At 36.0% G+C, this 12,518-nt stretch overlaps 1 protein-coding gene across 6 annotated transcripts in view; it reads right to left on the bottom strand.

The window, feature by feature from the left end:
* CSNK1G3 (casein kinase 1 gamma 3) overlaps positions 1–12,518 on the bottom strand; it is a 111,355-nt gene that overhangs the window by 36,186 nt on the left and 62,651 nt on the right. For all 6 annotated transcript variants that reach the window (XM_045081421.1, XM_045081423.1, XM_045081422.1 and 3 more), the window contains exons 5-6: positions 10,336–10,484; positions 8,461–8,695 (exon numbers count right to left, since the gene is read on the bottom strand). In XM_045081421.1, coding sequence (XP_044937356.1) covers positions 8,461–8,695; positions 10,336–10,484 — 384 coding nt within the window. The remainder of the gene's footprint in view (positions 1–8,460; positions 8,696–10,335; positions 10,485–12,518) is intronic.

Below are 12,518 nucleotides of genomic sequence, written 5' to 3'. Positions count from 1 at the left end.
TAATCCCAAATAAGAAAACAAAGGCTCAGAAAGGCTAAGAGAGAAGCCTAATACTATGCACCTACAAGAGAAAGGCAGAATTCTAAACCACATCTGCACTTTTTTCAGAAAGCAAAGGCAAAGTAGAACCAATTAATCAAACATTTACTGTACATCTTCTGCAATGCTTTTCTACTTAAAAGTCCTACTCTTTAACTGAACATTATTTTCCTCTTTTTAAACTACTTTTATTTCTCACATGCTTAGAACTATTTCTATTTTGACTTAATTTCAACTTAATTTTCAGCAACAGAAAAATACTCCCTTCCTTATTAACTCAAATTTACCTCTGTCAAAGAAAAAATAGATCAAATGCTTACAAGCAGGAAACCTTCTAATATATACATAAGTATTTGCAAAAAAAAACCCTCATTACTGCATTTTCCTACAAAAATGAAAAACAATGAGGCCAAAAGACATGTTAGTTAATACTAAATACAGGCAAGACAAGAGAGCTCAAAAAAAATAAAAAAAAAAACCTCTCACTGAAGAAAATTTAAACCATTCTTTATATATAAACAACAACAAAAAAATTACTACAAGCAAAGGTTTCACTTTATATTTCCTTCTAAAATGTTGAAAATTATTTTTCCCTAACAGCGCCCCCTGCAAAAAAAACTCTTCTTCAAAATTCACTGAGCTTGTTTACATGTTCCAAAATTACATAATTAACATGGTTTTTGTTAAATGAAAACACAAACCTATTTAGCAAAAGAAAGGGCACAATTATGCAAGACAATGTGCAGCAACAGCTACCAATCCAGATACCCAATGTTGCAATAACCAGAATGCATAAAGAAAAAAAAAGGTTTCAGAGTGATGGAACCCAGCACATGCATTCACCTGATTACTAAAGAAGTGCTCTTGAAATCCAGTTCTCTTAATTTAGATAAAATCCAATAAATTTATCAGGAGAAGCAAACCAAAAACCGAGAAGAGTGAAGTACTGCCAACAACAGTACTACACATGATAACAAACAGTATGCTATGAGACATTTAAATACCAATAAAAGCCTTTTAAAAAATAACTACTCTCAGACTGTAAACCTACAGCAATCGACACATAAGAAAAGGTGCTACACACCCTATGTCATCAGAGAACTCAAATTAAAACGAGATAAAACTATTGCCACATAATGATTTATAAGAAATATATATTTGGGGGCACCTGGGTGGCTCCATGGGTAAAAGACTCTGCCTTTGTCTCAGGTCATGATCTCAGGGTCCTGGGATCAAGCCCCACATCAGGCTCTCTGCTCAGCAGGGAGCTTGCTTCCTCCTCTCTCTCTGCCTGCCTCTCTGCCTATCTGTGATCTCTCTGTCAAATAAATAAAATCTTTAAAAAAAAAAAAAACAACAAAAAGAAAGAAAAGAAATATATATTTGGTCATTCAGATGACCAGAATATATATCTCAAGATATATTAGGTCTTTAGCCACATTTCGTGAAAACACTTCAGAGCCATAAAGATGAAATGGGTGTTTGGTAACTAATGAAGGTGAATCTTGAACCCTAGATCACGGGCTGATTGCCAGGGAGATCAACCTTATGATTAGAGGGTTGGGACTTTCAGTCCCAGCCCCCAACCTTCAGGGAGGGAAAAGGGGCTGGAGGTTAAACTAGCCAATGGCCAATGCATTAGTCAATCATGACTATGTAATGAAGTCCCCATAAAATCCCAAAAGGACAGCTTTCTGGCCCTTTTGGGAGAGCTTCCACACTTGGGAAGCTCTCCCAAAAGGGAGAGCTTCATGTGTCACCAAGCCAGGACCCAAGCTGCACAAGGACAGAAGTTCCTTTGTTTAGGCTCCTATCCTACATCTGACTGTTGATTTGTATCCTTTATCATGTCCTGTAATAAAATCATAAACCTAAGTTAAGTGCTTCCCTGAGTCTACAAAACCACTCTAACAAAGAAACTTGAACTTAAGGAGGAGGTAGCTGGAGCCTCTAATCTGTCCATGGTCAGTCAGAAGCACAGGTAACACCCTAGAGTTTGCAAGTTTTATCAGAAGCAGTGGTTGGTGAGTGGTCTTGTAGGATGTAATCCTTAATCTTGTGATCTGATGCTATCTCCAAGTAGACAGTATCAGAATTTAAGCTGAACTTTCAGACATGCTGCTGGGGTCTGAGGGCTTCTTACAACACACTTTTAACATATGATCTAGCACTGCCCTTGGTATTTACCCAAAGGAGATGAAAACTTAGGTCCCACAAAAACCTGCACATGGATGTTTATAGCGGCTTTATTCATAACTGCCAAAACCTGGAGGCAACCAAGATGCCCTGGAGTAGATGAATTGGTGAATGAACTGTGGTACATCCAGACAACGGAATGGTGCTCAGCATTAAAAATAAATGAGCTATCAAGTCATGGAAAACCATGGAGAAACCTTAAATGCATATAACCAAGTAAAAGAAGTCAGTCTAAAAAGGTTACATATTGCTTATTTCAAATTACATGGTATTGGGAAAAGCAAAACTATGAGGACAACAAAAAGATGTGGCTGCCAAGAGTTTGGAGGGTGGGAGGTGGGAAGCGAGGGATGAGTAGGTGGGGCATAGAGGATGCCTAGGGAAGTGAAACTCTCCCGTATAATACTATAATGGTTCATACACGTCATTATAAATGTATCCAAACCCATGGGACAGACTGTGCAAGTCATAGAATGTGCAAGACCAAGAGTAAACTACAGACTCCACAGAGGCTAATGACGCATCAGGGTAGGCTCATCACTTGTACCTAATGTACTACTCTGGTGAGGGATGCTGACAGGCGGGGGGGTGGGGGGGTGCTGCCTGTGTTGGGGCAGGGAGTATAAGGGAAATCTCTGTATCTTCTGCCTAATAGTGCTGTGAATCAAAAACTGTTCTTAAAAAAAAATGCTCTAAAAAATTACATTTAAAAAAAGCACTACTATTTAAATGCATTTTCTCTTAGCTTATTTAAATCAAGGTATACATCCTAACATTCCCTAACTGAACTTGAGGATATCACCATATAATAGTAATCACACAAAATTTACAAAGCTGAGTCATCCAGAAAATGTAAATTATGTTCATTGTATTTTGTTTAAGAAAGCAAGGAATTATGCAATTCATTTTTAAATTGTTAAAACGTAATTACAAAATGTAAATACATGTTTTTCAACTGCTAAGAAGCTGTTTGGGAGCCTGAGAGCTGTCTTCGGGAATTTGGGCAATTAACCTAGAAATTATATGAATCACACACCATCAGATGACAGCACAGAAAGAAGACATTTTTGTAAAATCATAAATTCTGTGATCCCTTCACAGAGCTTACCACTTAGAGGCTTGAAATGTTATTCTTCGATGCAACACAGATTTTTTTATTAACATTTACAAAGCAACTGGCAGTTAATTCTTCAAATCCTAATCCCTTAGTTCATGAATATTCAATATTAATTTAAAAAAAAAACAATTCTACTACTACTTAGTAAAGAGAAATGCACAGTATTTACTTCAAATGACTTCAACAAGACCAGTTTTGTCATGAAAGGAAAAATGAGTGATCCAAAGGAAGATTATAAAATGAGGTTCAGGGGTGCCTGGGTGGCTCAGTGGGTTGAAGCCTCTGCCTCTGGCACGGGTCATGATCCCAGAGTCCTGGGATCGAGCCCCCCCACTGGGCTCTCTGTTCACTGGGGAGCCTGCTTCCTCTTCTCTCTCTGCCTACTTGTGATCTCTCTCTGTCAAATAAATAAATAAAATCTTTAAAATGAGGCTCAAAGGAGTTGACCAAAACAAAACAAAAGTCTTGAAAAAGTATTAAAAATAAGACACTCAAGCAGACACAATTTTAAAATAACATTTCAACATAATAGTAAAGAAGGCTTCCACTAGAGAAGACCACAGAAATCCACGTGTCACACACAGCTTTTATAAGATTTCATCTTGAACAGTGACTCAAGAAGGTATAAGAAGGTACACAGTGAATAAAGACATCTGCCTACTTAACATTAATTGTGCAGTGAAGATATATATATATATATATCTATATATATGTCTCACAGGAATAAAGAGGTTAAAATCCACACTGTGATTTTACACTATTCCAGCTTTTTCCTTTTTAAATCTGATACAGTGCACCAATCTCCACAAAGGAAAAATACTTATAAACGTGCACAAAGGTCTGACCAAATTCTCTCTTTTGAAATGCTCATGTGTGGAGAAAGTCCTTGAATGCACAAGAGTAAAGAATGAATAAGAAGGCTTTAATTCCTCTTAAAAGAGTAATCATCAAAGTCCAGGCAAAGCCAAAAGGAAAAAAATATATAAGCAAATTAAAATCACTACTAGAAGATCCCATTTTCACTACTTGTCCTTTTCTATCTGTTCCTGACTCCTCACAAAGCTAGTGCTTTAAACTCAAAACATCACTAAAAAGCCCATGTTCACAGTCATCTCACTTATAAAAATGCTTTAACTCTTCAGCACTTAAACTCATGTGACTTAAACCTACTCTCAATTTCTGAAAAAACAGGAAATCATGTAATCTGGGAAACAAATTTTCTCTGCCCATCTACTTCCCAAGTACTGCATAAAAATTAAGAAGCAAGGCTTTTGTAAATAGGAGAAAGTAAGGATTAAAGCCTTTGTTCTTTGCAATACTTGCCAAAGAAATATTTTGTTTGTTTTCTTGCTGAAAAAGGAGTAAAAAGATTACTGTAATAGTTAAATGCCATTTCCCAAGCTCTGAAAGCTTTTCCTAACAGGGACAAACATATCAGATTCGCTTTGCCATTTCTACAAATAGAATGCTGTTACATGTGCCATTGTTCGGATAAAAAAAACATCAGGCCATAAGGAAGTTGTGACTTCATATCTCACAATAAAATGGTGGTGAACCTTTGTTAGTTGTTATGCAATAGCCTGTTAACAACTACCATGAAATGAAAATCTCTCACAGACACTGTTCGCATAAATACAGGTGTGCCTGATTTTAACAGAAGACACAATCCGGAAAGTTGTGTATCTATGAAATCTTATTTTAAATCTGTCACCAAAGTTTGCTTTCGAAAGGCACTCCCCCAGAAAACACTGCCTGAATGCAACTAATTTTAGATATTTGAAACTTACTTTTCTTAAAGTAAGGCAGATTTATATTTTTCAGGGATTTTAGACAGCTGAAGAGAAATAATACCACAGCTCTTCTATTAAGAGCCTGTCAGGGAACACACTTTCAGTAAGCAAGTGCTATTAGTTCCAATGAGAGGAAGAAGCAGGGAATGCCATAGAGAGCAGGTAAGTCTCCAAAGAATGGTCAGAGAAGAAGAAGCTATGACCAGGAGTTGAAGCCTGGGTCACATTACTGCTAAGGTCTTGAAGAAAAAGTGACTGTATACCACAAGGTACATTTAAGCAGGGATGATGGGTAAGTGCTGATTGGTTTATGTTTCTATTTTTCCTTGTGAGTGAGATGTCAGGGATGGAATCTAAAGAAATAAAGAAAATAAAGTCTGACTTTCTCTGATACGAAAACTGACCACGGTTTGAGACTTCAGAATAAACTACTACAAACATAACCTAGAACTGATTTTTTTTTAGAAAGGCAAAGAGGTAACCCAATGGGAAAGAATATGGTATCATAAAAAGAACCTCAACCCCTAATTCACACCATATGAAATTAACTGTAGACTGTAGAAGAAAACATAAAATGTCTTCATCTCCTGGGGACAAAGATTCCTCAGGATTCAAAAAGTAATGATCATGAAACAAAAAAACTGATAACTGATTTCACAAATATTTACAACTTTTGCTAACTACTAACATCACTAAGAAAATAAGTAGGTAAGCGGCAGACTGGAAGAATCTATTCACAGGACATATACCTGGGAAAGAATTTATATCCAGAATATATAAAGAATTCCTATAAATCAACAATTAAATGACACACAGATCACAAAAGAAGATACACAAATGGTCAATAAGCACAAGAAGCAGAGCTCAGAATCATTAGTCATGAAGAAACAGACTACCACCACATATCCACTACAACAGCTAGAATGAAAAAGAAGGACAACTCCAAATATCGTCAAGACTGAAACAAACTGAACTCTCATTTGTTACTGGTGGAAACAGGAAATGGTATGAATGCCTTGGGGTACCGATGGGCAGTTTTTTATAAAGTTAAACGATACCTACCGTAGAACCCAATAGCAATTCCAATTTCAAGTATTTACCCAAAGAACTCAAAACATACACCCACTGAAAGATTTTCAAAAATTCCTTATAGTAAAACACTGTTAATAATCAAAATGTTCATCAACATCAGAATAAATAAACCATTTGTGTGGTATATTTGTGCAATGGAATACTACTGAGCCTCAAAAAGAAACCTCTAAAAAAAAGTTACTGATACTTGAAAAACAAACATTAATCTCATAGTAAGCAAAAGAAGCCAGATGATCCCGTTTATATGAAGTAACAGAACCAGCAAAACTAATCTATGGTGACAGAAATCACAACAGTGGCTTCTTTTGGAGAAAGTGGGGGAGAGAACACAAATGAAGTATAAGGAATTATAATAATGTAAATCCTGACAGGGCTGTGGGCTACCCACATGTGTACATATGTCAAAAATCACACATGATATACTCAAATGTTGTTAACTTTACTCAATGTACTTTTTATTTTAAAAAATGAACTTTTCAATAAAATAAGAATTACAAATACTGTCAATTCTAGTAAGCTTGCTTTACATACTGCTATTAGTTACCAATTCTGAAACAACATTCTGAGGATCCTAGGCTTCTAACTATGAGTAAAATAGAGTAGCGGTAGCCATAGTTCTCATTATTGGCAAAGGAAGACATATAGAGAGAAAAGACAAGGGAATTACACATATGGAAATGGAGGTACTACTTTGTGGTCTCAGAATGAAATTTAAAAGTATCATAATCAACTCAGGATTCTTAGTAGATAGGTATTAATACATGTATGTGTGGACATGTGTTTCACATACACATATGCATTTCGTAGTTCCACTGCAGAAGGGGCCTAGAAGCAATAACACACCAGTAGCAATGAGTATACCCAGTGCCCAGATCTTGCTTTCTGTATAACATTATCCAATAAAAGAACCCAGGGAAACTTGAAGAAACGTCTGTTTCTGGGTTAGAGCAGAGAAACTATAAGATGAATCTGGAACAAGTTGTAGCTCCAGAAAGTAAAGTTCTCAAAGAATCATGAGGATAAGCCAAAGGACAGAGCAGCCAGCTGAACTGGGCAACCAATGGCCAAATCTGGAACAACATGACAGTAGTGAACTATACTACTTTCAGTAAGAATCCATGAGTCCTTACTTACTTTATTCAATAAATGGGAAAAAGAGAAAAAGCTTCTGCTTACATTAGATTATCAATAAATACATAAGGACTGATGAATTAGAAAATCATCCATGGATGGTAACTAAATCTAGTGGGTAAAATTTGATGAGAAGCAACATACTTGTATTTACATAATCTCACAAATTCATTTACAAAATACTTCTGAATGGCAAAGGGAAAATAGGAAACTTGTTAAGTATAGCTGAGCAGAGACTACACTAAGCAAGGGATGAAAACTACATGCAACCAACTAACATCACACACCACCTGACATGATACACTGACAACACATCACTTCTGATTTTGTGCTACAGAGGCACACTCAAATATAATCATGAAGAAACTATGAGACAGACTCAAATTGAAGGCATTCTATAAAATATCCTATAGATACTCCACAAAAATATGAAGGTCATGAACCAAAAAGAAAGGTGAAGAAGCGTTCCAGATAAAGAGACTAGGGAGATGTGACAAATCAATGAAATACATGTTCCTGGAATGAATCCTTGGTGGGGTGGGGGGAGGGGGAGAAGCTGTAAGAAACTATGTGAGGTTGATATTATTTTATAAGGAACCGTCTTTAAAAAGTTAAATAATTTGTTTCAAGTCATACAATCTCTATACTGTAAACAGAACCACTAAGGTATGTACTCTCAGCATTCAATGTATTGGGCAGGATACCATCTCCTTGGCTGGCTGTATAGAAAGCCAAAGTCTCAATCAAAAATCTTCACACATACATTAAATGCAGTTAAAATTAAGAATTCTCTCATATTCTTTAATAAAAATAATCTTACGCATCTGCCTAACTGTATCAAAGTTGAACATTTCAAGTTGTCATATTAAAAAAAGAGTGAATGTAAGGATCTGTCATTCATTTACTTTAGAGCAACTTACTTTAAAAGAATTTTATTAAATATAAATCAAAGTAAACTCTAGCCAGATGTGATAAAGAAATTACAATAGAAGCAACTGTAATTCCCCCAAAATTGAACCATAATAACAAATAAAAACTCACACTCTTAGGATAGTTACTAATTCAAATTTCTGTACTTATGAAAGGTACACATACCTTTTCCTAAATGTGTGTTTATGCTCATATATCTAGCTGTTCCTGTAAGGCTCTTGTGTTCTCTGTATGGTATGTGTTTCTTTGTCTCTGGATCAATATATTCCTTTGCCAAACCAAAATCTATAATATGAATAACTTGCTGGGTTTTGTTTCCTGGTCGTCCTATTAAGAAGTTCTCAGGCTTTACATCTCTGTATATCAAGTTCTTTGAGTGGACATATTCCATGCGAGAGATCTTGATTCACACACACAAAAAAAAAAAAAAAAAAAAAAAAAAAGAGAAAAGGAAGAAAGAAAGTTTTATTTCATGCTGTCACTAGCATAAAAAAGCATGATAGAGACAAGACAAAATTCTCACAATGAAAACAACATAAAGAAGAGACCTATCAGAAAATAAAAATAATCTTATGCATCTGCCTAACTGTATCAAAGTTGAACATTTCAAGTTGTCTTATTAAAAAAAAAGTGAATGTAGGGATATCTGTTTCAACCCTTTAAAAGTAATATAATATCGGTCTATAGTTTCTCAAAAATATATCCAATTAGGACCAAAAGTCTTTGCTTTCACTGTATTGGTCAGTTACAAATATAAGTATTTGAATTTCATGAATTCCTTTCATACTGGTGAGCCAGATTCAGTCAGCACTTACAGATGATCCCACCTCAGATAATCAAAAGCGTTACTAATACCAAGTCTTGAACTGAGACTTGCAAAAACACATACTCATAAAGTTGCCATTTGTTCTTCCTTATCAATTCAATCATCAAGCAACTGTTACAGTTATATTAAAGAAACTGAGATCTAAACCATTAAATAAAAATAACACAGTACCCTTTAGGATATCTTTCTTTTTCACAATGTATTTATGTCTTTCCTTAGGTATTAAACATTTTAAAAGATCCTGAAACCAGAAAATGTTGTAAGATCACTTTAATGATAATACAGCACGTTTTCCCCAATTCTTTTACACATTTTCGAATAAAGTTCATTGTACAAAATGTCACAATGTAGGACATTACAAACGAAAACAAAATTGCTTCATTTAGCAGTAATAATAGTTGACCACACAATGTAAACATACAGTCACTTAGGCCATTTTCATTCGTTAACAAATTCTGGAACCTAATATACAGTATTTCTATGACCCACACATTTCGGTAATGATATACGTTGATCATTTTCCAGGTGATAAGACCTTTTTTTAATATGTACTTTTTAATAGCTACCTATTATTTTACATCTATTAATAATTTACTGAACTAATCCTGTAATTTCTCTACATTTGGGTTGTTTCCCTCATTATGACAAACATCCTTACACAAAAAGCTTAAGGATATGTGAACAGTTCCACCAGCTATATTTGTAGAAGTGGAATTAATGAGTCAATGGAGAAAAACAACTCGCAGATTTTGCAACATACTACTGGCAGAGATTTCAAAACTGCCTTAAATCATCCTCTGAGTGGTTTCCCCTCAGGTTCCCTGAAATTTAAATATTTTATAAGACTCCCTCACTGTTTCTTCTTCTCCTGGGCCATTAGAAATTATTACTACTAACATTATAAATCCACATTTCTGCGAGTTCCCTTTTCTATGCATTCATCTTCCTTATGAAAATAGGCCTAGAAACAAACGAGAACATTCTGACTTAAAGCAGTAAGGTATTAATTCTTTCACCCGAATAAAATACAGTTGGCTCAGTTACTTTAAGTTCTATGCATCCTAAAAAGACAGTGTGCTAAAAAGTAGAAACTTCATTAGCTCAAATGTTCTGTAAAAATAACGTCCCAAAGCCTGAAACTTGCAATACAAATGTGTGACCAAAAGAACCATATAAACCGTTCAAATAGCTTCAGAACCTCCTGCTTGACTTACCAGCTGGATGGCGATCATGAGAACGGTCTTAAGAGAAAACGTCCTGTCACATAAATCAAACAAATCTTCCAAACTAGGTCCCAGCAGTTCGAGCACCATGGCGTTGTATTTACCACAAGGGCCAAAATAGTAAACTTGAGGTATACCATCTGGGAGAAAGAAAAATGATTTTAATCACTTCCTCATCTTAAATGTCAAACTTCTCTTCCTAGGAAATTAATAAACAATTTAAGAAATATTTTTGTATTTTTAAGAAGTGCAGTGGTATTTGTGCTTTTTGTCTACATATAATGAACTTTTTCTGAGCCAACCTTCTCCCTCCCTGTATCTTCTTGCATGTTCCACAGGCAGCCTGGTCACACCTGTCCTGAACGACATCACAGACAGTGCTTCCGTGTTGGTCTCCAACACCGCACCAGAGACGGGGTGGGGGGGTGTCTTTTAGCCTCATATTTCCATGGCCTAGAAAAACACTTGCTGCACAGGAAAGATTCTTTTTTTTTTTTTTTTTTTTTTTTTTAAAGCAAGTAGTCACTGCTCTCTTAAGTAAGTCTGAGGGAAGCATAATGCTAGCATCACCCTCCCAGATTCCCATCCTCTGGTATACACACAGAGTACACTTCCCTCCCTGTGAGTGCAGGTAAAACCTCCGATATCACTCTTGGGGTAGGTTATGTTATGTGACAAAAGTGACGCCATCAAGGCCCCATCAGAGGGCCTGATCTAATCAGATAAGTCCTTTAAAAAAGAAGGTCTAAAGGCCAAAGATATTCAAAGCATCAGAGAAGCTCTCCTGTTGGTTTTTAAGATGCAAACTGTCCTGCCGTAGAAGGCGCCACGTGACCTGGAATGGTGGGCAGGCTCTAGGAACTGAATCCCATAGCCACAAGGAACTGAACTCTGGAAATAATCAATGAGCTTGGAAAAGGACTCTGAGCCTCAGGCCAGACTCTTGTCCAGGCTTACACCTTGATTTCACCCTGGCAAAACCCTCAACAGAGGACCCAGTTCAGCTATCCCCCGAGTCCTGGCCCAAGGAAAATGAGAGATAAGGGTCTCTTGCTCTATGCCACTAAATACTAAGTAATTTATTATATGATAATGTAAAACAATACAAACTCCAAATATGAAGTCTAAATGCAGAGAAATCATCTGCATTTGATTTTTTTGAACTAAGAGTTCCACAATAAATGAACATATCATCAGTGATCAATTTATCTTAAAATACATTTATTTATTCATTTGTATAAAGCAAACTTCTTCCATCTTCAATGTCTCACTTTTACTCACAAGTGATTTTTTTTCTGCTTACTAGTTTGATTCTAGTAATTTCAGAAGGGAAAAGACTCTCTCAAGATATAACTTCCTTATTCTTTTTTAAACTGTCCTATTATTTTTTAAATACATTTCAGTTTGCTTCTCCATAACATTACTAGTTTGGATAAGACCAGTTTTTCTCAAATGTGAATGAGTGAGCCAGCAGGCCATCTGGGGACAGGAAGACAAGATAATAAATCATGGCGGGGGTGGGGGAAGGGGGATAAGTTCAAACTGCATACATGACACCCCTTCCCAGAAAGATTCCTGACCAACCCCTCCATGTGTGTATGTCAGAACACCCCACCACACACACACACACTTAACTCTTCTCATCATCACAGAGTATCACTATTTTAGTGTCAGCCACTCCTATCAGAGCCTGTCTTGCATTCATGTGTCAGATCTACCCCTCACATGTGTAAAAGCAGAAAAAAAAAAGTTCAGAAATAGTGAATGAGAATCTCACTAGAGTTTATTCTTTAATACTGCTTTTATTATGCTATTAAGAGCCTGGAGATGCAATTAAGACATTAAAACTTCTCAGCTACTAAGTTTTTAAAATTATTTCCACAATGCCTTTTGTCCCCCCACTCTATCCCTGAAAGTTAATTTTCATGTTGTTAATCAAGCAATCTCTAATAACTCACTTCTACTCTGTAGCTTATTGCTTCTGATCTGTAGGACGAAAGCAAACCAGATCAATCAAGCTTGTTAGAACTATATATGAAAGGTAAAAACAAACAGATTCTGAGGTTCTTCCATGAAAGGACTGTCAAAAGGCTTTCTGACTTCCTTCTGAGTCACCATCTGTATTCCTAATAATTAAAGTTGTTGTGAAATGACCTCTCAATAAGGTAGCAATA

Source organism: Mustela putorius, unplaced genomic scaffold (assembly GCF_011764305.1).
Source record: "Mustela putorius furo isolate JIRA1106 unplaced genomic scaffold, ASM1176430v1.1 tig00000561_pilon_pilon_pilon, whole genome shotgun sequence".
In the NCBI taxonomy this organism is placed as follows: Eukaryota; Metazoa; Chordata; class Mammalia; order Carnivora; family Mustelidae; genus Mustela; species Mustela putorius.
Note: the sequence above shows the minus strand (reverse complement) of the source record. Positions and strands in the feature narration are given on the sequence as shown.